At 44.6% G+C, this 27217-nt stretch overlaps 1 protein-coding gene across 1 annotated transcript in view; it reads left to right on the top strand.

Annotated features, from left to right (window-relative positions):
- Positions 1-18778, top strand: part of GTF2F2 (general transcription factor IIF subunit 2) — a gene marked incomplete at both ends in the record, with an annotated part of 102114 nt that extends 83336 nt beyond the window's left edge. Inside the window, 3 exons of the mRNA XM_082011229.1 lie at positions 761-860; positions 12110-12253; positions 18659-18778. Coding sequence (XP_081867355.1) covers positions 761-860; positions 12110-12253; positions 18659-18778 — 364 coding nt within the window. The remainder of the gene's footprint in view (positions 1-760; positions 861-12109; positions 12254-18658) is intronic.
- Positions 18779-27217: the final 8439 nt, after the last annotated feature.

Genomic DNA, 27217 nt, shown 5'->3' on the forward strand with positions numbered 1-27217 from the left:
GAAATAAACGAAGCATTCCTTCTACACTATCATATGTAACCATTTAAGTTACATAGAGATGTCCCTGACAATATGTGTTCAACCTCTGACCTTCTCAAAGCCTTTCGCGAAGAGGACCGAAGGTTCATACAGTTCATTAACTGTATGAGACTTGATTGTACATTGGTTTGAACCTGGGTAGATTTCTCTGTCTTCATGTTATTAAAAGTGCTCGTAAAATGGTTATTTGTGCTCTGTTATTGTGCTATAACGCCAAAAGAAAGGTCACAGAAATTTGTATTTTTACATTAAAATTTCTAAGAGAAGGTCATGGAGTCTGGCCTTTGCTGTGCTCTGGCGAGTCAGCAGAGGCAGATGAACAGCTTTTTCAGCCCTCAGCTGTGTAAGCTGGGAGATTCTGGGTTCATATGGCTTGGGTTTGATCTTTTTTAAGAGGACAGGCTTTTCTTCCACCTGAGTGTCAGGCTTTTGGAATAAAATTTGTTGTTCAGACATGTTTTTTATTATCTTCCCTTTACAATTGCTTGGTTTTCAGTGTTTCAGTATCCTCTGTAGCTTATAGTGTCCTAATAATCCACAGTGTCCTCAAGCAAAAATAGAGTAGGAAAAACTTAATTCAGAAGAGTCCATCTGTTTTGCCATGTGATTTGTTTGCAGCTGACCTTTGATAAGGGCTGGTTCATACTTACAGATTTTTAGAATTCATTTTGAGTGTGTGCTTGTCTGAACTTTTTATTAATTCTCTTCTTTTCTTTTGCAGATTACAGATAGAAGAATCTTCTAAACCTGTAAGGCTATCACAGCAGCTGGACAAAGCCGTGACCACGAACTATAAACCGGTGGCTAATCATCAATATAATGTAAGTAGCTTTCAGTATTTTCCCTTCTTCTTCTAGCCAGGAGGAGTCATGGCTCAGGACTCCGGAATCGCTGTGCTGCTCTCCTGCAGCTCTTTCACTCACAGTTGGCCACTCTCTTTGGAACTGTTCCATGTTATCTGGTTTCTCCCTGATTTTGTCTTGTGAGGATCTTCCGTCTCAAGACGAACATCACCCTTGAGGCTAAGGTCTGCCAATTCTAACTCTCTCATGTTACCTGATGGAGGGCAGACCGCCTTTACCCAAGCCTTTTCTAGTGTCTTTATTACATTCTTCCTCTAGTCTTTTTCTGAAATGTAATTTTGAAGTTTCGGGGTAAAAGGCAGTTCTGGCATTGTGCTATGAGATGTCGAAGCAGTCCTTTGAGCCAAATAAAATATCATATGGAGGTAGGTAAAAGACTTGAAAAGAATCATTAGTTTCCAGTCTTTTGCAGGAACTGATAAGAAGTAGAAAAGAATAACAGCTGATAATTTTTCACAGTTTCATACTTTCATAGTATGTGTTATTTGCATCATTAACTTTGTCAATATTACACCCACACTGCTGTTCCAGACCAGTTGATGTACACACAAACTATAATGTCCTTTTTCTTAAAGATCTTCTCTGAGTAATTTGTATGTATGCATATATCATCGCTGTTACTGTTGAATGTGAGAAATGTTAAGTCATGCTGAAAATGAGTCACTGTGTTAGTCATTTAAACTTTTACACTTTTTATTAAGATTTTATTTACATAAAACAAATGACAATATACTAGATGATATTTAAGCATTATTCTGAAAGGTAGTCTATTTCCACAGAACCAAAAATAATCGTTGCTCTCTCATGGGACTGCTTTGTAGTAGTTACTGTTCGCAATTTGATCTGTACATAGATGATCATACCAATATAACTATTTCAGCTATGGGAATGACATTTAACCAAAATAGTCACATGGGTATACCCTGCTATCTAAATGCAGTTTTATATGAGTATATTGTTTTATGATGCTACTGTGATGTACAGCATCTCTCTTTAGTGGGCTTCTGTGCCATTTCCCTGACACTGGCATAACTGCAATAATATGACTTCAACTCGGAGACAATCTTTGAACCTTGTTCCAGTTGCAAACTGATGTCATCATATCATTGCAGAAATTTAAGTCTTGTGTGAGATTCAGGGGGTATAACCAGGATGTAACCAGGCTTCTTAAAAGCTGTGATGCTCTTGGGTCCCAGTTATAATGTTTTTATCAGTTACATAGCTGCCTATGCTAACGGAAATCCACTGGTAGTGTGTTTACTTTTCATGTCTACCTTAAAGGTGTTCTGATGGGAAAAATCATGTAGGACATGCTTATACTTGAGTCACTCTTGGCCTTGCCTTGACTCTAAAGGCCCAGGCACGACTACTTTCTACAAGATTTTTCTTTTCATTAAGTCTTTCATGAAGGTTCAGGTTACAGAATCACAGAATCACTAGGTTGGAAAGGACCTTTAAGATCATCAAGTCCAACCATTAATCCAGAACCACCATGTCCCCTAAACCATGTCCTGAAGTGCCACATCCAAACGTTTTTTGAACACTTCCAGGGATGGCGACTCCACCACCTCCCTGGGCAGCCTGTTCCAATGCCTGACCACCCTCTCAGTGAAGAAATTTTTCCTAATATCCAATCTAAACCTCCCCTGGCGCAACTTGAGGCCATTTCCTCTTGTCCTATCACTAGTTACTTGGGAGAAGAGACCAACACCCTCATCGCCACAACCCCCTTTCAGGTAGTTGTAGAGAGCGCTAAGGTCTCCCCTCAGCCTCCTCTTCTCCAGACTAAACCACCCCAGTTCCCTCAGCCGCTCCTCATAAGACATGTGCTCCAGACCCCTCACCAGCTTCGTTGCCCTTCTCTGGACACGCTCCAGCACCTCAACATCCTTCTTGTAGTGAGGGGCCCAAAACTGAACACAGGATTCGAGGTGCGGCCTCACCAGTGCCGAGTACAGGGGCACAATCACTTCCCTACTCCTGCTGGCCACACTATTCCTGATACAGGCCAGGACGCTGTTGGCCTTCTTGGCCACCTGGGCACACTGCTGGCTCATATTCAGCCGGCTGTCAACCAGCACCCCCAGGTCCCTTTCCGCCGGGCTGCTCTCCAGCCACTCCTCCCCAAGCCTGTAGCATTGCATGGGGTTGTTGTGGCCAAAGTGCAGGACCCTGCACTTGGCCTTATTAAACCTCATACAGCTGGCCTCTGCCCATCGATCCAGCCTGTCCAGATCCCTCTGCAGAGCCCTCCTACCCTCCAGCAGATCAACACTCCCACTCAGCTTGGTGTCATCTGCAAACTTACTGAGGGAGCACTCAATTCCCTCATCCAGATCATCTATAAAGATATTGAACAAGACTGGTCCCAGAACCGAGCCCTGGGGAACACCACTCGTGACCGGCCGCCAGCCGGATTTAACGCCATTCACCACAACTCTCTGGGCTCGGCCATCCAGCCAGTTCCTCACCCAGCGAAGAGTAAACCCGTCTAAGCCTCGAGCCGCCAGTTTCTCCAGGAGAATGCTGTGGGAGACGCTGTCAAAGGCTTTACTAAAGTCCAGGTAGACAACGTCCACAGCCTTTCCCTCATCCACTAGGCGGGTCACCTGGTCATAGAAGGAGATCAGGTTGGTCAAGCAGGACCTGCCTTTCATGAACCCATGCTGGCTGGGCCTGATCCTTTGGCTGTTCTGCAGATGCCCTGTGAGCACTCTCAAAACCAACCGCTCCATAATCTTCCCTGGAACAGAGGTCAGGCTGACAGGCCTGTAGTTCCCAGGATCCTCCTTCCGGCCTTTCTTGTAGACGGGTGTCACATTGGCAAGCCTCCAGTCTTCTGGGACCTCCCCTGTTAACCAGGACTGCTGATAAACGATGGAGAGTGGCTTGGCAAGCTCCTCCGCCAGCTCTCTCAGTACTCTCGGGTGGATCCCATCAGGCCCCATAGACTTGTGGGTGTCCAGGTGGCTTAGCATGTCCTTGACTGCTTCCTCCTGGATTATGAGGAGTACATTGTGCTCTCCATCCCCGTCTTCCAGCTCAGGGGGCTGAATATCCTGTGGATACCTGGAGTGGCTATTAAAGACTGAGGCGAAGAAGGCATTAAGTACCTCAGCCTTGTCCTCGTCCTTGGAGACAATGTTCCCCGCCATATCCAGTAGGGGATGGAGATTCTCCTTGCCTCTCTTTTTGTTGTTAATATATTTGTAAAAACATTTTTTATTATCCTTTACGACTGTGGCCAGACTGAGCTCTAGCTGGGCTTTTGCCTTTCTAATTTTGTCCCTGCTTGACCTAACGAGATCTTTGTACTCTTCATGAGTTGCCTTCCCCTTCTTCCAGAGGTGATAAACTCTCCTCTTTTCCCTGAGTCCCAGCAAAATCTCCCTGTTCAGCCAGGCCGGTCGCCTTCCCCGCCAGCTCTTCTTACAGCACATGGGGACCGCCTGCTCCTGCGCCTTTAAGATTTCCTTCTTGAAGACTGTCCAGCCTTCCTGGACCCCTTTGTCCTTCAGGACTGTCTCCCAAGGGACTCTCTCAACCAGTGACCTGAACAGGCCAAAGTCTGCGCTCCGGAAGTCCATGATAGCAGTTTTGCTGAGTCGTCTCCTTACTTCACTCACAACTGAGAATTCTATCATGTCATGGTCGCTAAGCCCAAGATGGCCTCCGACCACCACATCTCTCACCAGTCCTTCTCTGTTTGTAAACAGCAGGTCCAGCAAGGCACCTCCCCTGGTGGGCTCACTCACCAGCTGCGTCAGGAAGTTATCCTCCACACACTCCAGGAACCTCCTAGACTGTTTCCTCTCTGCCGTGTTATACTTCCAGCAGATGTCCGGTAGGTTGAAGTCCCCCACAAGAACAAGGGCCAGCGAATGCGAGACCTCCGCCAGTCGCTTATAGAATGTCTCATCCGTCTCTTCATCCTGGTTGGGTGGCCTGTAACAGACTCCCAGCAGGATGTCTGCCTCATTGGCCTTCCCCCTCATCCTTACCCACAAGCACTCTACTTGGTCTTCACAATCTTCGATTTCTATGCAATCAAAACACTCCCTAGCATACAGAGCCACCCCACCGCCTCTCCTTCCCATTCTATCCCTTCGGAAGAGCTTATAGCCATCCATTGCAGCACTCCAGTCATGAGAAGCATCCCACCATGTTTCTGTGATGGCAACTACGTCATAGCTGTCGCGCTGCACAATGGCTTCCAGCTCCTCCTGTTTGGTGCCCATGCTGCGTGCATTGGTGTAGATGCACCTGAGCCGGGCTATAGATTTCAACTCTGGCACGTTGAACCTACCCCTAGGTTCAACTCTAGTGAGCCCGGTTTTAGCCCCTCCCCCCTCCAATTCTAGTTTAAAGCCCTCTCAATGAGGCCTGCCAGCTCATGAGCAAGAATCCTTTTTCCCCTCGGCGTCAGTTGCACTCCATCATTTGCGAGGAGACCTGGTGCCGTGTAAACCGCCCCGTGGTCAAAAAACCCAAAATTCTGACGACGGCACCAGCCCCTGAGCCATGTGTTGATCAGGTGTGCTTTCCTGTTCCTTTCAGCGTTCTTCCCCGTCACTGAAGGGATTGACGAAAACACTACCTGTGCTCCCGCTCCATTGACCAGTCGCCCCAGTGCTCTCAAGTCCTTTTTGACTGCCTTCGGGCTTCTTAGCGCAACCTCATCGTTGCCAACCTGCATGACCAACAGCGGGTGGTAATCAGTGGGCCGAACCAGACCAGGGAGTTTTCTGGTGATGTCTTTCACCCAGGCCCCAGGGAGGCAGCAGACTTCCCTGTGAGTTGGGTCTGGTCGACATATTGGGCCCTCTGTACCCCTTAGGAGGGAGTCACCTACAACAATCACCCTCCTCTTTTTCTTAACTAAGGACGTCTTGATGCGTGGGTCTGGTTGACACACCCTAGGCACCCCCTCAGATGGACCTTCATCAGGGTCCTCATGTTCCTGTCCCTCACGTTCCAGAGCCCCATACCTGTTGTGTAAGGGCAGCTGGGACGGTGAGGGAGGCCGGGAGGGAATTCGCCGACCTCTCCGAGGAGGGACCTGCTTCCATTTCCCCTCATCTCTTAGGTCCTCTCCTTCTGCCCGGCAGCAAGAGGACAGGGGATCTCCTGCTGCTTGTGGAGCCTCCACCAGCTGCCCCTGCCTCAGGGCCGCCAGGGAGTGGCTCCACCAATCTATCTCCCTCTCACACTCCCTAATGCTCCTCAGCCTCCCCACTTCCTCTTTCAGCTCTGCCACCAGGCTGAGCAGGTCACTGACCTGGTCGCACCGCACGCAGGTAGCGTCCCCATCGGTCTCTGGGACAACCGACAGGCTCAGGCACTCTCTGCAGCTGGATACTTGGACAGCCACGTGCCTGAGCGGGATGAAAGGATGTACAACTGGGAGAACATGTCTGTGGACTTTTTAAGCCTCTTGGTTAAATTTTTCTGGTGTTTTCAAGCAGCAGTTTCTTTCTTAAAACTTGCTGTATTGCTTGTAATCATATGAAGCCTTCTTATGGACTTTTCACAAGAAAGAAGAAAAAAAACATACAAACTGCTGTACATGCTGATGCATTTGGTCATCTTCAGGGGAGTTTCTGAGGAAAGAATGAGCATCTATGCTACTTCCTGAAGGAAGATATGATAGAATATTAAATGGGGCTTAAGCGTGGGTGCTCCATGTACCCCTAAATGAACATATAACAGGAAGGAGGGTGGAAAGAAATTACACATGGACGGGAAATAGCAATAGCTTGTTTGAAAACAAGGACAGGAAAAATGATTTTTTTTTTTTTGCAAGGAATTCTGTTAAACCCACATTTTTATTAGAAGAAATTGCAATTCCATTACGATATATGCCAGGTTTATAACTTAGTTTTTCTTCTCTGGGAGAGGGAGTCATTTTCTCTATATCTGTAGATGATACATATCTTTAAAAGGTTGCGATGCTTATGTTCTTGCAGCTGGAATCTTTCTGTGGCAATTATTTTTTGTAACACAGCAAAAAAGTTCTCTAGTGGTTCTGGTTACCCCTTTAGAGGCTTCTTTGTGGTCTCCTCTCTTCCCACTCTCCCATACTACAGAGGTTGGTACCATGCTCCAAGGGATGGGAAAACCTTTAAGACTTCCTTCCAACATCTTCAGATGAAACTTTAGTCTCACTTCTCTATCACCTTTGTATTAGCTGTCTACCGAAGCAGTGTAATACATCAGCTTCAGTATTAAGAATACCTTCAAGAAGGCAATTTTGGCAGCTTTTCAGCAAGCTTAGCAGCATACTGGGAAGGTAAACACAGAGAAATTGATTTCTGTATGAAGTCCTGCAGGGATAAACTCGCAACTTCTACACTCGACAGCTTGTTCTAAAATGGCCCTTCCTTGAAAGCAAATTGCATTTTAATGCTCTTTAAATTTAAAAACTGCACAATTTTAAAGAAATCTAATTAGTCTACAATGTACATGCATTCTGTAATATGGCTCTCAAAAAGTGCTTTAAGCCTACTGCATAAAACATCCTCTTTGCAAAGAAAACAGGAAGGAAAAAAAATGAAAGGCTGCATTGTAACTTGCTGCAAGCAGTGTATTTACAAGACAAAAAGAAGAAAATAGCAACAGATACCATGCTTTTTTTTTTAAATAGCACTTCACAATGCACTCTGTGTTTTTAGACAACAGTGGGAGCTGTTGCTGAAGTTGGAGGGGAATGCGGGAGTGTTGCTAATGAAAATGTGGGCAACTGGTATGCCAGCTGCAAATAACTTTTCAACAAAGGGAGGGTTTGATAGTCAGTTTTCTGTGTGAGTTGTTTTTATACATTAATGAATTAAGAATATTAGAATATTCACATTGCATTTGTATAGTGAATACAAACACTCCTCCTTGATTTACTTTAGCTCATCCAGAGAATGTAAAATAGAAGCTCCTACTGAGGACAGTGTACCAAGGCACTAAAATAATAGAGGAAGAAGACTGCTGAGCATTACAATGTACTAGCAAAAAAAAGAATGTGCTTTGGTTAAAAAGGCTACTTCATGTTATTTTCCACAAGACTGTTATTCGTATAATTAGGATTTTATACCAAGTCATGAAATAGTCCTGTCAGAGACCTACATCAGTGAAGATAATGTTGAGAATTTCCTTATTGTTACTTTGTTCCTTTGTGTAGGAAGCATCAATTTTAAAGCTAGTAGGTTTTTTTCCACATGGAGAAAGTTGTAGCTAGTAGCTAGTTGCTAGCTAAGCACATTTTCTCTATACGTCATTTGAAGAGGTACAAACAGTACCATGGATTTTTCGTTGTTGTTCTCAGAGATTGTCTTGAGACTCCCAATAGCTTTTCCCATTATGCTCATGTTACATAACCCGTTACTCCCGTAGCTCTTCCATGTACAGAAGGAATAACCTCAGTGCTTTGCTCTTGTTCTTGCTCCTTAAAAGCAAAACAAAAACAGAAAAAGAGGAGATGGGTTTCTTCCATCACTTCAGCTTGACCTTCCACCTGAGGAGGTTGCAGTTGGTTTGTTTTTCTTCTTGTCCATTTTGGTTTTGTTGTTTGAGGAGGTACAAACTTACAGAAGGGTTGGTAAGAACAGGTAGAATAGCTACCACTGAGACATAGTGATGCAGCCTGTAACTGTCTGTCTTTTACTTTCACACCACCTTTTTCAACTGGTGTTTTTGAGTCAGAGAAAAGTTGCTAACCTTAAAAACAGATCCATAGGTCTTTACACTGAAAAGTGACCTCAGATTTATTCAGGAACCCAGAACTCAGTGAAGCTTTGCAAATAGGGATGCCTTCGTCTCTCCTACCGTCTTCTGGACTTGACCTCTAAAGTATTGGATGCTTTTCTGGCAACAAATTAAGGCTGGATAATCCATCTCCTCCTCTTGTAAAATGTTAACATGTGCATATATTCAAAACATTATTAAGTCCCCAGTCCTAGTCTCCCATAAGCCAGTGTCTCAAATGCAGTAGGGCTCTATTGAAAATCCAGTAGAGTGTTGTTTACCAGTATCAGCCATGACCTGATCAGCAACTGCACAGAGAAACTGGAAAATTCTCTGGATCCCTGAGTCAAAAAAGGCTGAAAACTCAGGCTCAAGAAAGCCCACTGCAGTTGATTGCAGTGGCTAATTGGAAAACTCTGCTTCCAGGAGAACATAGTGTCAGTGTCTTGACTTTTGAAGAGGATCCCATGAAGTCGTAGCCCCTGCTTTCCTTCTTGTGTGGAAGGAAACATACAATATATCCAACGGGACAGTAATTCCCATCTTTGACTATGACATACCAAAGAGAATAAATCTGGAGCAGTTTTCAGACAAGACCAAAAAATATTCGTTGTACCCAGCTAGATTAGAATATTTTTTATAAAGTTTGGGTTGCTGTTGTTGACTCGTTTGCTTCTGAAAACACAATGTAACATGGTGCTGTCTGCAACTTTGTGCATGCCAGGTAATTTCTCTGCCTTGGTTTCATTCCATGTAAAATGATGATACTGCCATGCTTTGTGATGATCTTACTCATTCATTTATTTGAAGCACTGTCAGCCTCATTACTTACAGGACGGTGGGTTTACCCTTTGATTCTCTCCAGCTTAAAAAGCAAAGAAGCAGTTTTTAAATACAAGTAATATTAGAAAATAGAAATGAAAATTGTTCTTATAGATGGAAACATGACTTCCAAAATATACAGTGTAATGGGATTCTGATCATAACAGGCACTTTTCAATGCTAGCATGAAGTATCAGCTTTAGACTGTAGCCTGAGATGTGACATATTCATGTATTTTTTAAGAGCAAAGTGACAGCTATCATACTAAAATAAATTTAAAATGCATGTCTTAAACCCTGCATATTTCACTGTCCTCAGGATGCACCCATGTCCTTACAGAAAGTCCCTATGCCATTGCACTGAGTTAGAACGTGACAGTGGTAGTAGATGATTGCTCTGGAGCGATGATTTCTCTGTCAGGAAAAATAGAAATTGCTTATAATATATCATAGTAAGTTCTGACTTAACCCAGGTGTAAATTGAAAGCATTTTTAATGCCACCAACTGACTAGCATCAGGTCAGATGAAGATAAGATGCGAAGAACTTTTTGACAATCAGTCGATTTAGTGTATTGCTTATCTTGCAGGTAGCAGAAGAGACAAGCACCCTCACACGTCTCCTATTTCATCCAACATTTCACGCAGCAATGGGCCAGTCTCCTCCTACTTCCCACTCTTTGTATCATGTCTTTTAGTGCTTCACCCTTGCTCACCTACAAGGACATGGGTAGTGCTGCAGGTTATAGTAGACTTTTAGGGGAATGAGATTTTCCCTACTTCTCCAATACCTGTATGACTATGTGAATGTACCCAGCAGACAACTAGCCAACTGCTTTGTTGGTGGAGTTGCGAGGCAGAGTGCACCCTGGCTATGCTGCTTGGTATTTTGGGTTTGTAGTTTCGAAGAGTGTCAACGGACTAGACTTGTTCATATATATTTCAACACCACTGCAGTTCTACTTCATGCATTTACAACTGGGTGCAGTTTACTTGCATTATATTGCGTAGTGAGACTGTATCGGTAGAGAAACAGAAATTGGATCCACAGCAGGGCTTCCAAAGCTTACAATTAAAACCTTTTCAAGGTCAACAGAGGTTCCTAATGAATTGTCTGTCGTACTTTCAGAAGCAGCAAATGTTTTGACACACTATGGTTAATAACAAGGCCGGTGTCCTAGATTTATGTTCCTACTCTCGTTTCTGTGGCATAGCAGTTCTGCTTTAGATCATGGCAACTAAGATGATGTCCTGTGAAGCTGTTTTACTTGACGCCACAGTTTGCTATTGTTGCAAAGCTATTACTGTTTGGAGGATTTTTTTTTTTTTTAAATGCAGAGCCTAAAGGGTTAAATGAATACACCAAAGTGTATTAGTGGATAAAAATGAATTGTGTGGATTTGTGTGGAGACATTGTATCTTTTCTAACAGAAAGATTTTTTTCTGTGGAAAAGCAGACAAGTATTTGATTGCCCAAGCCCATCTTGGGTTTTAAGCAGAAGCAACAGACTTCAAGCTACAGATTGGGAACAATTGCTCTGTGTTCAATTCAATGATGTACATCTGTTTCAGGATTGGAAAGAGAAAGGTGGCTGGACAGAGACCTGTGAGCAACAGCAAAGGTGGTAATAGTCTTTAGCCACTTTGGGACAGATACCAAGAGACAGGCTATTTTCACTCAGAGAGTAGGAGGGAGTTAGCTGGCAAGGCAACAAAGGAAAAAATAAATTTTGCCATAAAACTAATCTCTCTTCTTAAAAATAATATTTTTAGTATCCAGTAGAACTGTGAATTTTCACTTCTAGGCTTCTTCTCCGAAGGACCTCCCTTTGAGGATCAGGTTTGAGACATCAGAGGCAAAATGACTCCCATACACCATTATCCCACTGGCAGCCAGGCGTGTGTCCTTTATTGATCACATGCGTCTCTCCTGTGGTACGTTGTGCCACTTTGGATTCACCCACACAGTTTGTCTGAAAGCGCTTGATGATTACATGAATTGTATTACCTTCTGGGTCACCTTTGTTGGTTCCAAGGAGGGGTTTTTTTGGACTACCATAACTTTGTGTGCTACTCAGGTTTCTCCTGAAGAGATGCCATCTGTGTCCTTGAAGCATGTCTTCACTTGGTGAAGATGTTTGCCTTGAGTGCTGTTTCTGGAGCAGATGAGGCAGTGTCCAAGGGCCATTTGAGCATCCTTTGGGCAGGTGGTTGTTACGATTGTGATGGAGCCATGTTGGTCTGTGGATTTTCCCAAATATGGCAACTTGTAGGTTGTTTGATATTTGTCATTATACTTCAGAAGCTGATATCAACAGACGTGGAGTGAAAATACCATCTCAGTTTGGATTCCTGTGCTAATATTAATTCTCTCTCCAGGTTTGGGCACATCATGCAGGCTCTGTTTCTGGGTTTTTTTACTGGTTAAAACAGAGATACATATCTGAAAAGCTTATTGTGCTAAGGGCAAAATCCTTAGTTTATATTCGTAAGAGAACATTTGAGTGCTCAAAAGAAAATTTTCCAGATGAAAAGCACTGAGTCATTGAACAGTGTTTTATTAAATAGAAGAGGGTTTTTTATGTTGTTATGTTTAGCACTGAGAATTACACAGCATTATATGTAAATGTCTTTAAAACGTGTTTTGTATCTGATAGATTGAATATGAGAAGAAGAAGAAAGAAGATGGAAAACGGGCTCGAGCTGATAAACAACAAGTGTTGGACATGCTTTTTTCAGCCTTTGAGAAACATCAGTATTACAACATTAAAGACCTGGTAGACATAACCAAACAGCCGGTGGTACGTACTAGTAGTCTTATAACCATTTTCAGTAGTTACTATTGTGTATATTTTCCATATGCAGAAAATATTTTAATATATACTGTATGCCTTTGAAACAGCTCTCTAAATATATTTTACAACAAACAGAAATTATCAAGTTCACTATTGTAGGACTGGTTAGGATACCAAGCACTGCAGTGAGTAGGCTTTTTCTTGACAGAGGTGGTTTAAGTAACCTAAACGGTGTTATTTAGGCTTGCTTTAATACTAGAAACCAAATTCTGTAACGCTCTGATGTCTCCCATGCTATGCCCGGCCTCACTGAAGTAACAGCCTAGTTCTGTTGCTGTTGGCGGTAGAGATCTTGTGTGAGTGGTCAGCCCTTCCTTCAGCTTCTGAACTTTATCTGGGCATAGAAACAGGGGTTATTTCTTTTTCTGCAGGTCTAGAAAATTGTGTTTCATGTAATTAGTATTAAATGCACACTTTATCTATGTTAGGAGCTCAGGCATCATGTCAACACCGCCAAAATCACTTGATTTCCTTTACAAATAGAATGTTTTTTATACTAAGAGTTTAAGAGTTTGATATTTGGGATTTATTTTTATTTTTTTAAACACTGTTTTGATATATAAGCAAGAAAATCATAAAGATGTGTGCTTACGCGATGGTTTTGTTATCCTGCAGTGTCTGCCAGCCCCTTCATCTATGAGCCCTAACTTGCCAGTTCTTTCCCTTCTTCCCCTGTTCAAGCTTTCCTTGAGCACACCAAGCAGGAGGTGGGGGAGACAAAGATACGTGAAGTATCTTTGGTGCTTATGATGTTTTTTACTGCTGACTTTGATATCTATCATCAACCTAGCTACAGTTTTCAGAAAACTTAAAGGGACTTAATTATGCTTGAGTCTAAACGGAGCAACAATTTCAGAAGTTTTTAGAGCTAGGGCACAAGAAGTAACAGTGGCAGCTGGATTATGGAAAAAATTCTTTCTCTGTAAAAGAGGGGAAAAAATGGAGCTGCTTACTAGTTTTGCTCACTTCATATTTAGAATTAAGTGGATCTGTATCAGAGGATTTGTATAGGGTGCAAAATCTGTTTGGTTAAGAAGCTGCACAAAGATGTTACCCAGTTCAAATATATGTGTGTTCACGGTGTTCTAGTACCTTAGAAGAAACCAGTTGGATAATATATTCGTGTCTTCTATTCCATTCATTTATCTAATGAGTCAACTCCTTATCTGTGTGACAGAGAAGGTGTGTGGATCATGGGAGCTGAGAAGGAGGAAGGAATAGGAGAGAGTGGCAAGAAAATGTTAAGATTTTTTTTTTTTAAGAAATAGGTGTGACAGTCACCATCTCGATCACTTTGAATGTAAGTAGGTACAGATTTATCCCATCTAGCATGACTTCAGCTAGAAATAGTCACCCACAACTCCCACTTAAAGCCATGAGAGAACAAAAGTTTTCTTCCTCCTGTGATGTGATTTACCTCTTGAATGTAGCCATCTCTCTGCATCAGCTCAAAGGAGCCTGGAAAAGCTGTGCTTCTGAGACAGTTTTCTTCAGTAAGCACCAAAAGTTGGGCAAGATTAATCCAATTTTTGTCTTAGTCGCTGCCCTAAGGATTATATATATATAGGGTAGTTATTAAATTAGAAGTATAGAGCAATGTACCTTACATGAATACTTCTGTTACACTTATGAAGAATTTCTATGCCTGTCTATATATCTCTGCTGTCATCATATGCTCCTGAATATATTCTGCCCGTAGCATAGTAGATGTGTGCTGTGTACTTTCATCTCAGCTAATCTAGCATTTTTTTATTTTTTTCAACCATTGTAGTAATACAGGTGTGTTAAAAGGAAATTGTAGACCAATTTGACCTGACATCACATGTTATTTGGGCTATATCTTTGCATCTGTGTTTCTTATTTGAGTCTCTCTACCAATGGCTAAAAGTTCATAGGGGTCCTGAGATTAATCAAACCATTAAACCTTCTTCCCCTGAGTGGGCTGTGCAGTCTCAATTTCAAGCTGTATGCAAGAGCTAGGGGTTTCGTGTTCATTCCCAGACAGGGTTTTACCGTAGGTGTTGGTGCCCTTCCAGCTTCCTCAGACCCAGATATCCTGAGAAAATAAATGACCAAAATCCTCTTCCTGATGCCTTTCTTCATTCACTAGGTAGCCAGTATGGTGATAAATTCAAAACTACCTTTCAGTACTGTCCTTCGTCTACCCCTCAGCTAAAGCTTTCCTAATTTCCCATCTGGGTTCCCATTAAAAAGTTCTGCAGGGAGTTGCTAACAGCATCCATTTCCATTCAAAACCACTATCCCTCAGTTCCTGCTGCTCAGACGGTGTTCGCTCCGTGTGCAAGCATCCCTGGTGCTGCGGACTTCAACCGCTGGTGTGCAACTTTGGGGGGCGGGTTCTGCAAATTAAGTATCTATTCCTAATGCCCACTGTGACTTTATTGTTCGCAGAGCAGCTATACCTAACAAAAAAATGTAAAACGCCAACAGGTGAATAGGCATGCTTTCCCTGTGCTGTGCAGAGGTTGGCTGCTAATTAATCTCTGCTGAGTGTTCACTGCTTTATTTTCTGTCACAGCGTCTAAGATTGTTTGGGTATGTAATTTCTCCTCTGAGTTTCTAAATGTTGAGGTTATTTTCAGATGTGAGGAAAAAAATACTGCTGCTGCTGTCTCCTCAGTTCCTGTTAAAATGAAGTTCTACGTGCTTACATCACTGGCTAATAATATTTAAAACACAGTTGTCTAAGGGAATCAACATCTTTGTTAGTGAAGTAACAAATAAATAAGGGTATTTTTCTTACATAATGGCAAATGTAAATAGTAAATTAAACCCTTGCTACAGAATATGTTGCATGTTAATCAGGCAGTTGCTGCCATTTTTATTTTGCCATCGTGAAATCACAAAGCAAGTCTACTTTAAAGGCAAACTACTGTTATATTAGGGAAACCTGGATTCATTTTTTTTTTCTTTTTAATGAAAAATAACAATTTGCAGTAGTAGGCAAATCTGTTGCCACCTACCCAGATGCAAATACCGAGTGCTCCCTGGAAATATTGCAGTAATTCTAGATTTAGATTTAACAGCTGAGTACATAATATGCTTTTTATGTGAGCACTCAAATATTTGTGAAGAATGGAACCAGTATGGCACCAGTGGTCTAATAGGAACTGGATTTTTTTTCAAAATGGGGTAGATTGTTTGCAGTTTTTTCTTTTATTTCAGCTTTAAGTAATGGTTATCCTAAGTGCTGGGGGGGGTGGGGGGGGTGGGGGTGTCCCCTCAAAGTTTTGGAAGGGTTTTCAGAGCTTGGAAGTTAAGTCCTCAGCTTTTCAGAAATTTTTTATCCCACAATTCTGTAAAAAAATTTCACTTTTTATGGAAAAAATCATGTAACAGAGAAGAGGATGCCTTAAATATATGAACAAGTTACCCACAGATTGGCTTCTGTATTATAATAATATGTGTATAAACATACCAAATCCCTTTCTGAGAAGAAATTGTGGGCCCCTGATTAGTGCTCAGCAGGCTCTGAAATTCAGTATTTGGCATCACTGGAGGAAGTGGGGCGTTTCTCTTGATGATACAGTATCAGACTGGGTACTGTGCTTCAAGATGTATAAGCTAACTTGGCACAGTGCAGACCCAGGTGGACGGTCCTGGTTTCTGGAAGGAGAAGTGATCCTGCAGGAAAAATCGTAACATCCCCTGAACTTGGCTCGTCTAGCCACTTGCTCTCAAGTACGGCAGAATACATCAGGATTATCCCTGATTTGTAATTTCTAAAAGCTCCAACAGTTCAGCGTCGTCTGTCCACGTGGAGTGATTTTTCGGGTTTACGCTATCGGCTGCCCTACCCAAAACCACTGCTGCTTTTTTCTGCCTGCAGCAGAGATGGCAAATGGAAGTATGTTATCAAATCCTCCATTGCTGCAGTACACGGTCCCAGCTTAAAGTGCCCTTACTTGTGGCAGAGACATTATCTCGCTGTTCAGCTCGGGTTGTTTTTGTTCTGTTTTGTTATGCTGTTGAATTGAAAGTCGTGGAAGTTTTGCCCAGAGAGAAGTGTAACTGCTTGAGGAATTGGGCCTGAAAACTACTTGAAATTAGTAGTAACCTTGTGTGACCTGGTTCCCAGCCCAGGAACCGCATATGGATGTACTTCATGGGACTAGGTGCAGTTGTTTTCTTTTTCCCAGTTCTCGTTAATCTGTCCGTGTGGTCTAGAGCAGGGTTTAACCTTGAATCTGAGTGTTTCTTCCACCCACTCTGCCATTTTTTGAGGTGTCTGTCAGTGATGCTACTGAAAGCTACCTCGCATGCATGCATCCTCGCCAGGATTGCAAGCAAAGCGCTGGACATGCAGCTATACACATCTACACATGCTCATATAGAAAGCACTTTTTCACCTGCTTTCATCACCTTTTAAAATATACATTGCGCAACAGCAGCGTCATCGTACAAAACCGTTTGCGCACTAATTGCTGTTGTAGCGAGTACATTTGTCTTGGGTACCTGACTCAAATAACGACGGCATCTCTGCAATGGACGAGATGTGGAAAGGTGTGCTGAGAGACGTATATTGATCTCCTGCTGCCACCTGCTGGGGTTTGCATCGTGGAAGACTGAAGAGCCATCTCCGCAGTGCAAAATGAAACCCCTGCTCCCCGCGCACGGCTCCTGTGCGCAGCCGCTCTGCTCGAAGAGAAGACTCCAAGAAATTCGTTTGTCCATGCAGTCTGTTACCTACCTTTCTTGCTTGTTGGACAAAGTGATCTTTTGAACAGCCCTTCTTGCTTCAAGATAGGATTTTTAAGAACCACTTTGCTACATGAGTTCAAAATATCATTAGTGTGGGATCCAGATTTTTTTGCTTTGTAAGTTTTTGATATCTACCTGGAGAGAGAGAAACAATCAGTTTCTCTAAAAGAGACTTTTTTTACTGACTGAGAATATACATTGTATTTATTTCCCAACTTTTCCATTTAGCAAAAAATGGGAAGAGTGCAAGGAAGAGATTGGGAAATCGGCCTTTCTTTTTTTCCTATGTATGTCATCAACAAATACTTGCTATTTTTAATAAGTTGGAGTATGTTGGTATTTTCACTTAGTGGAACTGTAGATACAGAAAATACAAGGGTTGCAGTAACTCCAGTTCAATATATGCACTCAAAGATGATTAAATTGTTCAAACTAAAGCAATTATGAATATAATGTGGGGATTCTTAAACTGTGGTCTGTGGTTGCCATGGCAATCCACTCAAGTCAGTCCTGATTAATATTTAAACAAACAAGCAAGCAAATGACTCTTTAAAAAATGAAACTAATTACTGGTGTATATTGTAAAGAGTAAAGGAGGGTGATATTAGTGAGCTGTCTTGTGTTGAAGGTTATACTACTGGTTATCATGGCTTTGCTTGTGGTTTTTTTTTTATTTCTCTTCCTAGCCTTAATATTTGAATGTATTAGAAAAATCTCTGGCACCTACTCAGCTCTCTTCTAACAATGAGGCCATAATAAAATGCTTAAAGCTTTGTAAAACAGCATGAAAAACAACAGCTCGGGGCTTTGATGGGGTCTGAATAAGGCAGGGAGTTTCCAGATAATCCTGGCCCAGGGAAGCCGACAGGCCAAGAGCTTTTAGCTCAGGTGGAGAAATTCCAGCAGGAGGAAGATGTGTGGGACAACGGCGATGTTACAGACCCGCACCGTGGCTGTGTCCCACCGCCCCAGGGAGCCCCTCACACACAGCGGCCACCCGCACGGCAGCGAGCTCCCAGGGCAGAAAGCCTGCCGCGTGCCCCCTCCTCCGCATCTGTGTGAGAAAGGAAACCGTGCAGATTTTTAGACCAACTGTACGTCTAACCCCCGGGGCACGTCGGGCATATCTCAGCCCTTTGATTTCTCAAGCACCCTGTTTTGAGAGCGGAGCTGGGGAGCACCTCGGCTAGCTCACCTGTGGGTGGGTGCTGCTGCTGCAGGTCTGCAGTAACCTCGTCATTGCACTCCTGGCGGCGCTGGGAGCTTCGTTTCAGCAGTCCATGGAGCATCCATCACGTCAGTACCTGACTCTTCGCCCCTGGGCCCGTCAGGGCACTGCGAGGCCAGCCTGGGATCCGTCACCCTGGGGGCTCAGGTGCTCCCTGCTGCATCCCTGGGGCTTGCGCCGGGTGTTACACCCGGGCTGCTGTAATCCCTGTTGGTGCCTGGGGGGTTGAAGTCTATCACAGAGTCATTATCGCACAAGTCAGTGCTGATCAGCCAATCTTCCTGTCTGCCAGGTCCTTCTTATGAACAAAGTTGATGGGATTGAGCAGATGATTGTGTGGCATTGTGTAGGAACCGTGGCAATCGCCTGCCTGTGTAATTTGAATTTTTGCTTTCTTTCAGATATACTTGAAAGAAATTTTGAGAGAGATAGGCATCTACAACGTGAAGGGGACCCACAAAAACACATGGGAGCTGAAGCCAGAATACAGACACTACCAAACAGAAGATAAGAGTGATTAACAAAAGTGTTTACGAAGCAAGAGCGATTGCACTGAGGGAACCATGGTGGGTTTACAGACAGGACTGAGCACCGCGCAATTCTGCAAGGTTCAACTTAAATTAAAGAAGCTGATACTTTGTAATTTTCTGTAGCTTCATTTTTTTTCCAAGGAATATTTCTTGTATGTTTCTATAAGTGTCTTGTAAGTTTCTATAAATCTTTGGACAGGAAAAAAATATTTATAGAATAAACTTGTGTTAGATTTATCTTTATTAGAAATCCTTTGAGTTCTGATCTTACTTTTTCTTGGGAGCTATGCGGCTTTTCCAAGCCTCGATGACTTTGACGGAAAACGTGTCCTAGAGGAACCCATAACTTTGTGGTTTTGCATTCCAGTAGAATCGGGTTCATACCCTCCCTTCTGCTGGGATCTGTCAGGACTTCATCTCGAAGGCTGCAAAGATGCACAACCCTTTGTGCAGGGTTTGAGTAGAATGGACATGGTGCTCCTTTTGGGATCAGGCTTTAGGTAAAAAACAGCCACAACCACGGTGCTCATCACAGTCCTTAGGCTCCATGGGAACAAAGCAACACCGTTAAAAAAACCCTAAAGCAAAGGCTGTTTGATACACAGGTCAGTGGGAAGGCGACAATCCCCTCCGGGTGATTACTGAGAAAAAAAATTAAATGTCTGTCTATTAGGTACACCTTTTGTTTTTTTATGATGTTACCTATGTTTTATGTTTAAGCAGATCAATAAAAGCATTATTTTAATTTATACCACGCAATGTTCTACATTATTGACTGAATACATGTTGTGATTTAGACAGCATAGATATCTGGGTTTTTTTCAAACAGTTTTTATTGCTGGCTTTGCCACTGGGTTTCCATGTGTTTTGGGGAAGATTGCTTAATCCGTGTCTCTGTTCCCCCATTTTTGAAATGCACATTGCAAGGGTTGTCTCTTCAGCATCCTTTTTGTAGAAGAGTAGGGAAGGAGATGGCACACGACTATTTAATTATATTCTCAAAGCTTTTATGTTAAAAAAGAGCAAAGGAAACAGAGTGGAAAAAAACTCATTAGTATACCTGTAAATGAAGCAGAAGGTGAGACTTCCAGCATGACTTTCACATTCCCTCAGGTCCTTAAGATGTGTGCATCACTTCTGCACGTAGTAATAAAGTAATCGATCTGTGTGAAAAGCAAACATTCCATTATTGGTCCACTTGGAAGCAGTGAAAGGTTCGGAGGGGGGGTTAAATGTCTTCGGAGGTTTGCAAGACAGTTCTGACCCCTTATGTGTAAGTCAAACATTTTAATTTTGCTCAATTAATTTTTTTCTAGAATTGTTTGTGTCAGTATCCCTCTACAGATATGCTTCTTGCTGGTGCTCAGCTTTCCGTGGCATGAAGTGCCCAGTTCCTAGGAGGTGGACTGCTGAGAGTTTTTGAAGAGCAGATCACATTCTGGGGATGTGTGTGCTTTCATAAATATTGCTGTTGACTTCTGTCTCCTCAGGCTCTGCAAGCAGGACCCAGCTTGCTAACAGCTGTGGGAGAAATCTGAGGATGCCGAGAAACCCAGGAAGTCAGCCTTCGCGCCTTGCTGCAGTACATTATGTCCTCCCCAGCATTAGCCAGAGCCTGCAGACATTGCTGTCCTCCTCATGCTGTTCGAGTCCTCTGGAGACCGGTGTTCACAAGCATGTAGGATGAGAACTCTTGCTTTTCATGAGCTGGGCTTCTCTGATGGATTCGTGCCCTGTTTGAGCAGCTAGGGTACCGAGAAAGTCCAAGTCAGTCAGTCAGCTTCTCCCTTGTATTGCTCCTCACATAATCTTCTAAAACCGTACAGGGGAATGCCATGCAATCCTGTTTTAGTATAGAATCACAGAATCATTTAGGTTGGAAAAGACCTTCAAGATCATCAAGTCCAACCGTGAGCCTAGCACTGCCAGTAGTGCAGTGGTACAACTAGTAGTATTGTAATTCAGCACCACAAAAATGACTGTGCTGTTTCAGAAGGAAAAAGTTACCTTTAGTGGGATCCCCAGCAGGAAAGTATTTTGGATCTGCTTGTATTTCTGGTTTTATGTGAGTTTACTGCTTCACAATTTGTCTTCAGTTGAGAGGGGCATAATAAGTCAGCGTGAAATTCCAGAAAATCTAAGTAAAGTAAAGTAGGTAATTTATTGATCTGCAGAGTGCCTTTGGACAGGGGAAGTAGGAGTAATGGAAAGTGTACGGAGCACACCGTTTTTTATGGGTTTTATGTTTGGGTTTTTTTTTAAAAAAAAATTATGGGCATCATTAAAGCATGGAGAGTGCTAGAAGTAAATGAGCAGTGGCATTTTCAACCAACAAGCAACAGAAAGGTTGAGGAAAGCCAAGGTGCCCTGATTTGCTTGCAGCCTTCTCTGGAGCAGCGCCACTTTTCAAGGTAAAATGGGGAACAGGACAGTTAGGAAACTCCATTTCAAAAATGGAACTGAGAAACGTTATGCCGGGATAAACTAAGAAAAGATATCCAGTGGACAGTCCAGAAGCCAGGCAGCTCATGAAGCACTTTACCTGCTTCCTGCATGATTTTGAAGGCTTTCTAGCTTGTTAGAGTGCAACTGCAATTTTAGCCACAAAAGCAGCCACAAAATCCATATGGCATGAGAGAAGGGCACAACGAGCCCACAGAGATGCTGCCCTAGAGGATGGAAGATGCTCTCCTGTACCAACACCAGGATCTGTCCCATGCATTCAAGGACTCTGCTGGCTCCTGCCTGGTGGGAGCACCTGGTAAAGATGGGGGTGGAGTTGCTAGGTGCCATTGGCAAGCCATCACCCAGCCTGCAGCCAAGCCATGGGGACAGAAGCAGCAGGGTAGACATGCTGCTATGGGCCCAATATTCTCCCTTCTGTAGTAGCTCAAAGCACTGCGGGACTGGTCTAGCTCCACGCAAGGCTGTGATAATGACTTAGCATTTGGGGCCACCTCATTTGGATCCAGCACGTAAATAAACAGCAAAAACTCTCCAGCTCTGCTCCGCTTATTCTGCAAGGGGACTTTACGCAAGTGCTGTTAGCAGGATTGCCATCTGCCGAAAGGCGAGGAGGAGGAGGCTCGTAGGCGTTCAAGTCTGATTCTCTAGCCCCCACATTTGGATGAATTTAAACTCTGAACTCGCAGCAGTGATGAACACCGATTCCCTGCTGGTCTTCCCATGTGCTGCCGTCTCTGCTTGCTGCTGAACTCTGCTCGTGCAGATGTTCTTGAATATTAGTGGTCAAAACATTGGTCCACGAACAGCAGTATCGATGCGCTAAATGCCATTAAATGAGACTAAAAGCATGGCTACTCTCTGGCATTACTTCTCCCAAATGACCCATTCTTTGCATCATCAGAAATGTCATACTCAGTAAGCCCAGGCAGTACCTGCATGGACCTGAGCTGATATGAGGTGACAGCGATGCAGCTGCCCCGGTAGAGGGCAGTGGGCTGGGAGTGGCTGAGAAGGTGCATGCCTGGGGGCTGCCACTGCTACGTGGGGAAGGGGATGGGTTTGAACCCAGCATGGGACAGGCTGGTCCCAGTGCTGCCGTGCTCTGCTCCCCACCAGCTCACAGCTCTCAACATCTGCCTGCCTCCTCTGCCGCCCTGCCTGCGGCCAGCCAGGAGGCTGCTGGTGGGACAGGCAGGGCTGCATGAGGAATGGGAGCACAAAGCACCAAGTGTGAATATTGGCTGCAGGCCGGCAAAAAGTTATGTGGCTACGAGACCTCTGCTGCTGACACGACATCTTTGACAAATGCTGGGAGCAGGATCAGGGCTCACTAGCTGCTGTGATCCCAGTGGATGCTCCCTAGAAGTCATCCATGCTTTGAGTCAGCCATGTATTGTCTTCACCAGCTGCTTAGAGTTGACTCCAGCTGAACATACCTCCTGCATCATCAGCTATGCCCACCCACATTCATGTGGCTCCATCACCAGGATGGTGTTTTCATTAGTCACTGTGTTTATTGACTTCTAACAAATCATTTTTCCTCACTAACATGGTATCAGAGGTGAGCCATTGCTCCAGGCTCACCTGGAAGATAGTTCTTTGAAAAGCTCAAGAAGCAGAGCTGTGGTGGGCTACGACCTGCCCAGTTTCTCATACCAGTAGGCAGGACTGGAGGATTCTTTCTTGGGTCTCCTAACCAAGACTGTGTGTGGCTACCAGGCTGCAGTCAGCCTTTTCTTAGGGACTGTTTAATTATTCACACAAGGATGACAGGAAAGATCAAAAAGCTTTCAAGAAAAGCTCAGCACCCAGTGCTGCAGCAGGTGTCTTAAGGTTCACATCTCGTCTGGATCAAGGTCAAACTCTTCCACCTTCATCTCTCATCCAACTCAAAAAATGTTTGAGTTCATTGTATTTTGGAATAAGGAACTGATAAATACCTTTGGATGGGAAACATAGGGCACCTGTAAGCCAGAGGGGTCAATGAAGGCAGGTGCCATTGAGCATCACTCCAGCTAACCACACCTAGGGCTTGTGTGGTGAGATTCAAGCACCAGCAGCTGAACTTACAGGGACCCTGTTCTCCTGCCCAGCTCAGCAAATCTCAGCACAAGGAGGTGCTTCGTTCTGGTCTTAGGAGTACCTCAGCCAAAATGCATTCCTTGGAAAAGTGCAGCCATCCGAGAGGGGCTTTCTGCTCCCGATGCTGTTAAGCAGGGGTTTGGGCTTTTGCAGCCAGTGTTATTTGCAACTACAGGCAAATAACAGAAGGGAGAAGATGCAATAATTGGTTTTCAATCTTGAAAGGAAGATAAGAACCCTTTCTTTCCCCTTCTACTCCATTAACTAGTTTCACATCTGGAGCTTGTTCTTGAGAGTGGGATTTCCACAGGGACCTGAGCACCTCCAAGGAGGCAAAGACAGCTTTCAGCAGCTGCAAGATGGATAACTAAGTACCAAGCACCAGAGGAACAGGCTTGATTACAGACAGAGGCTTGATTAAAGGTGAGGAAGGAACAACAAGAGCCCTTCCTCAGCCACCTGGGCCTATGCCTGCACCCATCCAGCTGCCCCCACCAGTCTGTGGTGAGAGGGTTGATAGCACTGGGGGAGGGAAATGAGACCAACCTGCCCTGGGCTCCACACATCTAGTTCAGGGTCTTTTTTTATTTGCCTTCAGAGAGGCTCACATAAAACCTAAGAAGCCTCCCTCCACCACCTGGCCAAGCCCAGCCTTGGGAAGAGGCTATTTCTACTCCAGCAACAGGAGAGGCTGCAAGCAGTGAGGATTGCATCCATGCAGCCAGGAGTTCTTCCTCCTGCACATCCTTCCCAAAGCTGCCTGGCCCACAGTGAGTGAGGTGGCCACAGAAACCCTTCTACTTGTGGGCAGCCACTATCTTGCCCATTCAGCTTCAAAATCAGGTGGGTTTATGGGGGTCAAAGCACTCTTAGCCCCATCACAACAGGTGAAGAGAATGGCACAAGCTGCCGGGCAGCTGCTGCTCGGCTGAGGCAGCCAAAGCCAGTGGGTAAAGGGCTATGCTGACCCCTTAAACACCTTTTTGTGGGCAGCTTGACCAAGCATCAGTTTTATGGCTGCAGCCCACAGCAACCACAGAGCTGCAGGAGGCAGATAAATCATTCCTGCCTCAACTGGAGGGGACAAGTATGCCCAGCTCCGGTGCAGACACAGCTGTAGGTAGAAAAGATGAACCTCAGGTGTTGAACCAGACTATTCCAGTAGCAACAGCAGGGTTTTGCTAGCTGAGCATCCACAGTGAGCAAGCATCCAGCTTTACGTGGCTTTTTCTCCTGGCTACTCTATTACAAAGAATTTGGGAAGCTAATCCTTAAATCCTTTCTGGACATGTAATTTTTTGGACATTCCCTATAAAAATCAAACAGCTGCTGCTCTCCAAAATGCCAGCTTCCTGTGCTTCCTCCAGTGCTTCCTCCTGCCACTGCTGGTCACAGACAGGGTGGTGAATCCCAGATGTTGGCTCCCAGGATAACAGCAGGGCTGCACAGAAACAATTGCTTATTGTTTCTCGTCACATTCAACTGCTGCCTCTTTAGCAAGGTTGGTATCACACACCAAAATACTCTGAAAAGGCCTCCTAGGGTGTTTGGCTTTTCTGCTGTAGGCAGAAAGTGATGAATACAGCTCTACCAGCTCGAAACACCCAGCAGCTACACACATCCTCAACATCCTGCCACGCTCCTGCAGAACACATTTCCAGGGTTGCCAACACTTGCTGGCACCCAAAAAAAACTCCCCCAGACCCCCAGCCCTGGCCACAGCCACTTGGCTGTGATCTTTGCATAACATCTTCCAGCTGCAGCTTCAACCAAAAGCCAGCCAAGGCACAGGGACCACAAACCAGCAGAGTTGCGCTCCTGGCAATGGATTTTGGACTGTTTATAGCAAAGACTTTTCCTCCTACCAAGACATTTACCTCTGAGATAAATGAACACAGTGTTTTAACTGCTGCTGTCCCACTGTGGGCTAGCAGCAGCATAGAGACTTACTTGCCAGCTTATGCAGGGTGAAACATCTCAGTTTACAACAGCAGCTGCATCCCAGGGAAGCAGCTGCAGAGCTGAAGTGTAGCCAGAGGTCCACAGGAGCAGAGGGAGAGGTCTTACCTACTCCAGGCCAGCAGCATGTGAGAGAGCAGAGGCATCTTGATGCAGATATTATTGCTGTTTAATAAAAGCATCCTCCCTAGATGGCTGTTGCGGGAAATACTGCCAGGACTGCAGCGGACTGGCCTGAGCCAGCTCAACAGTCAGAGACTTGCTAAGGGAAGGAAGCAAGTTGCACCTTTTTAAAAAAGGAATATTTTTACTTTTCTGACAACAGCCATGTCCTAAGCTTACAGTAAGATGCTCCTGGCCTCCAGCTGAACCAAGTGGGAAAAAAAAGCAACAAAACCAAACTTAAACCCAACTCTACTCCCTACATCCATTCATTTAAAATTTTCCTTTTGTAAGTTCTCCTTGTGCCAAAGCCGAGGGCTGCACAAGGCTCCAGGACCATCACCCACTTGGGCTCTGTCATTCACCCCCTGCCCACACTGAGCAGGCAAAGCCAAGGGACAGAGCCAGGCTGGCTCAGCTGGGTACCTAAGAGGGTGCAATAGTGGTATCCAGCTCCCCATGGGCCCACCAGTGCCTCTCCCAGCACACCAGATGTTCCCTCCACTTCATGAGCATCCCCAGGTCTGCACCCTTTCTCCTCAAAGCAGGCAGCCAAAGAGCAACAAGCTGCTGCAGCAGCATTCAGATGTTAACAGCACAGTGACTGGCCCACAGGAGGTGGGATTTTTTGCCAGCACTTGGCTGAAGCCCCTGCACACAGGCTGTGGGCTGGAGACACTGCAGGGATACTTTGAGAGGGCAAAAAAGAGTGGATTTGTAGATGGGACAAGACTCAGCTGGGGCAGAAAAAAAAAGTATGACACAGAGCAGGCATTGAGAGGGAGCAGTGGGAGGGCAAAAGGCCAAGGGGACCATGGGACACATGCCCAGCACAGTCACTGCTTCCTCCGGCTCCAAGATGTCACTCCCTTAACCACAAAACTACAAAACTAAAAAGGGAGGTTTTTTTTCCCCCTGCCCCTTTATAAGCAGTCAGCCTTCCTTCCTTGCCAGCAGCCGGCTCATGGTGGGTGCAGGAGCAGCCTCCTGACCCCACATGGGGCTGAGACCCCAGCCAGCAGAGGAAAGGTTGCTACCCAGCCACTTAACACACTCCACGAGACTTGGGGGAAAAGCTATTTGGATCCTTCCCAGCTCCACACCCCTTCCAGTCACAGAAAATACCTTCCCGAGAATGACACACACAAGACTGGTAAGTACATTTTAAAAAAACAAGATGGGGAAAGGTTTTAAACCTGTCCTTCAGTTTGGGCTATGTTTAAGCAGCACCAGGGTCATTTTTTACAATGGGGCATTTTTAATAAATTTACTCACTCTAAAGCTGTAGCATTACAGCAGTATGAAGCCTTGCCTTCTCAAATCATTTTAGCTTTTCAGCCCCAGAAAACAGCTGCTTAAAATAAGAGAGCCAGAAGAGGAATTAGGTTACAAGGAAACACACTGACTTCATTTCCAACTCAGAGTTGCGTCACAGACTCAAAGAGTGCATTTAACAGCCACAGGCCTCCCACTTAACTGCACCTTAGCAACTCCCAACGCAAGGAGCTGCATCCCAGCTTTCCCTGGCCCTGCCTCCACTACAGGCAGCTACCATAGCAGCGCAGCTGAGCTGACTGTCACTACCACAGTCCTTCCCCATCATCAAGAAGGTGGTTCAAACTCTCCTCCCTGGTGTCTGGCAGGCTTGACACTGCAGAGCAGCAAGGCTTGCCCTTTCCCCTGAGAAACTGAAGGCAGCAATACATTTTTGGGAAGCACAGTGGAGCAAGCAGCAAAAGCAATTCTCTTGCAGCTTGCTGG

This window comes from Phaethon aethereus (assembly GCF_964289735.1).
Source record: "Phaethon aethereus genome assembly, chromosome: 1".
Lineage (NCBI taxonomy): Eukaryota > Metazoa > Chordata > Aves > Phaethontiformes > Phaethontidae > Phaethon > Phaethon aethereus.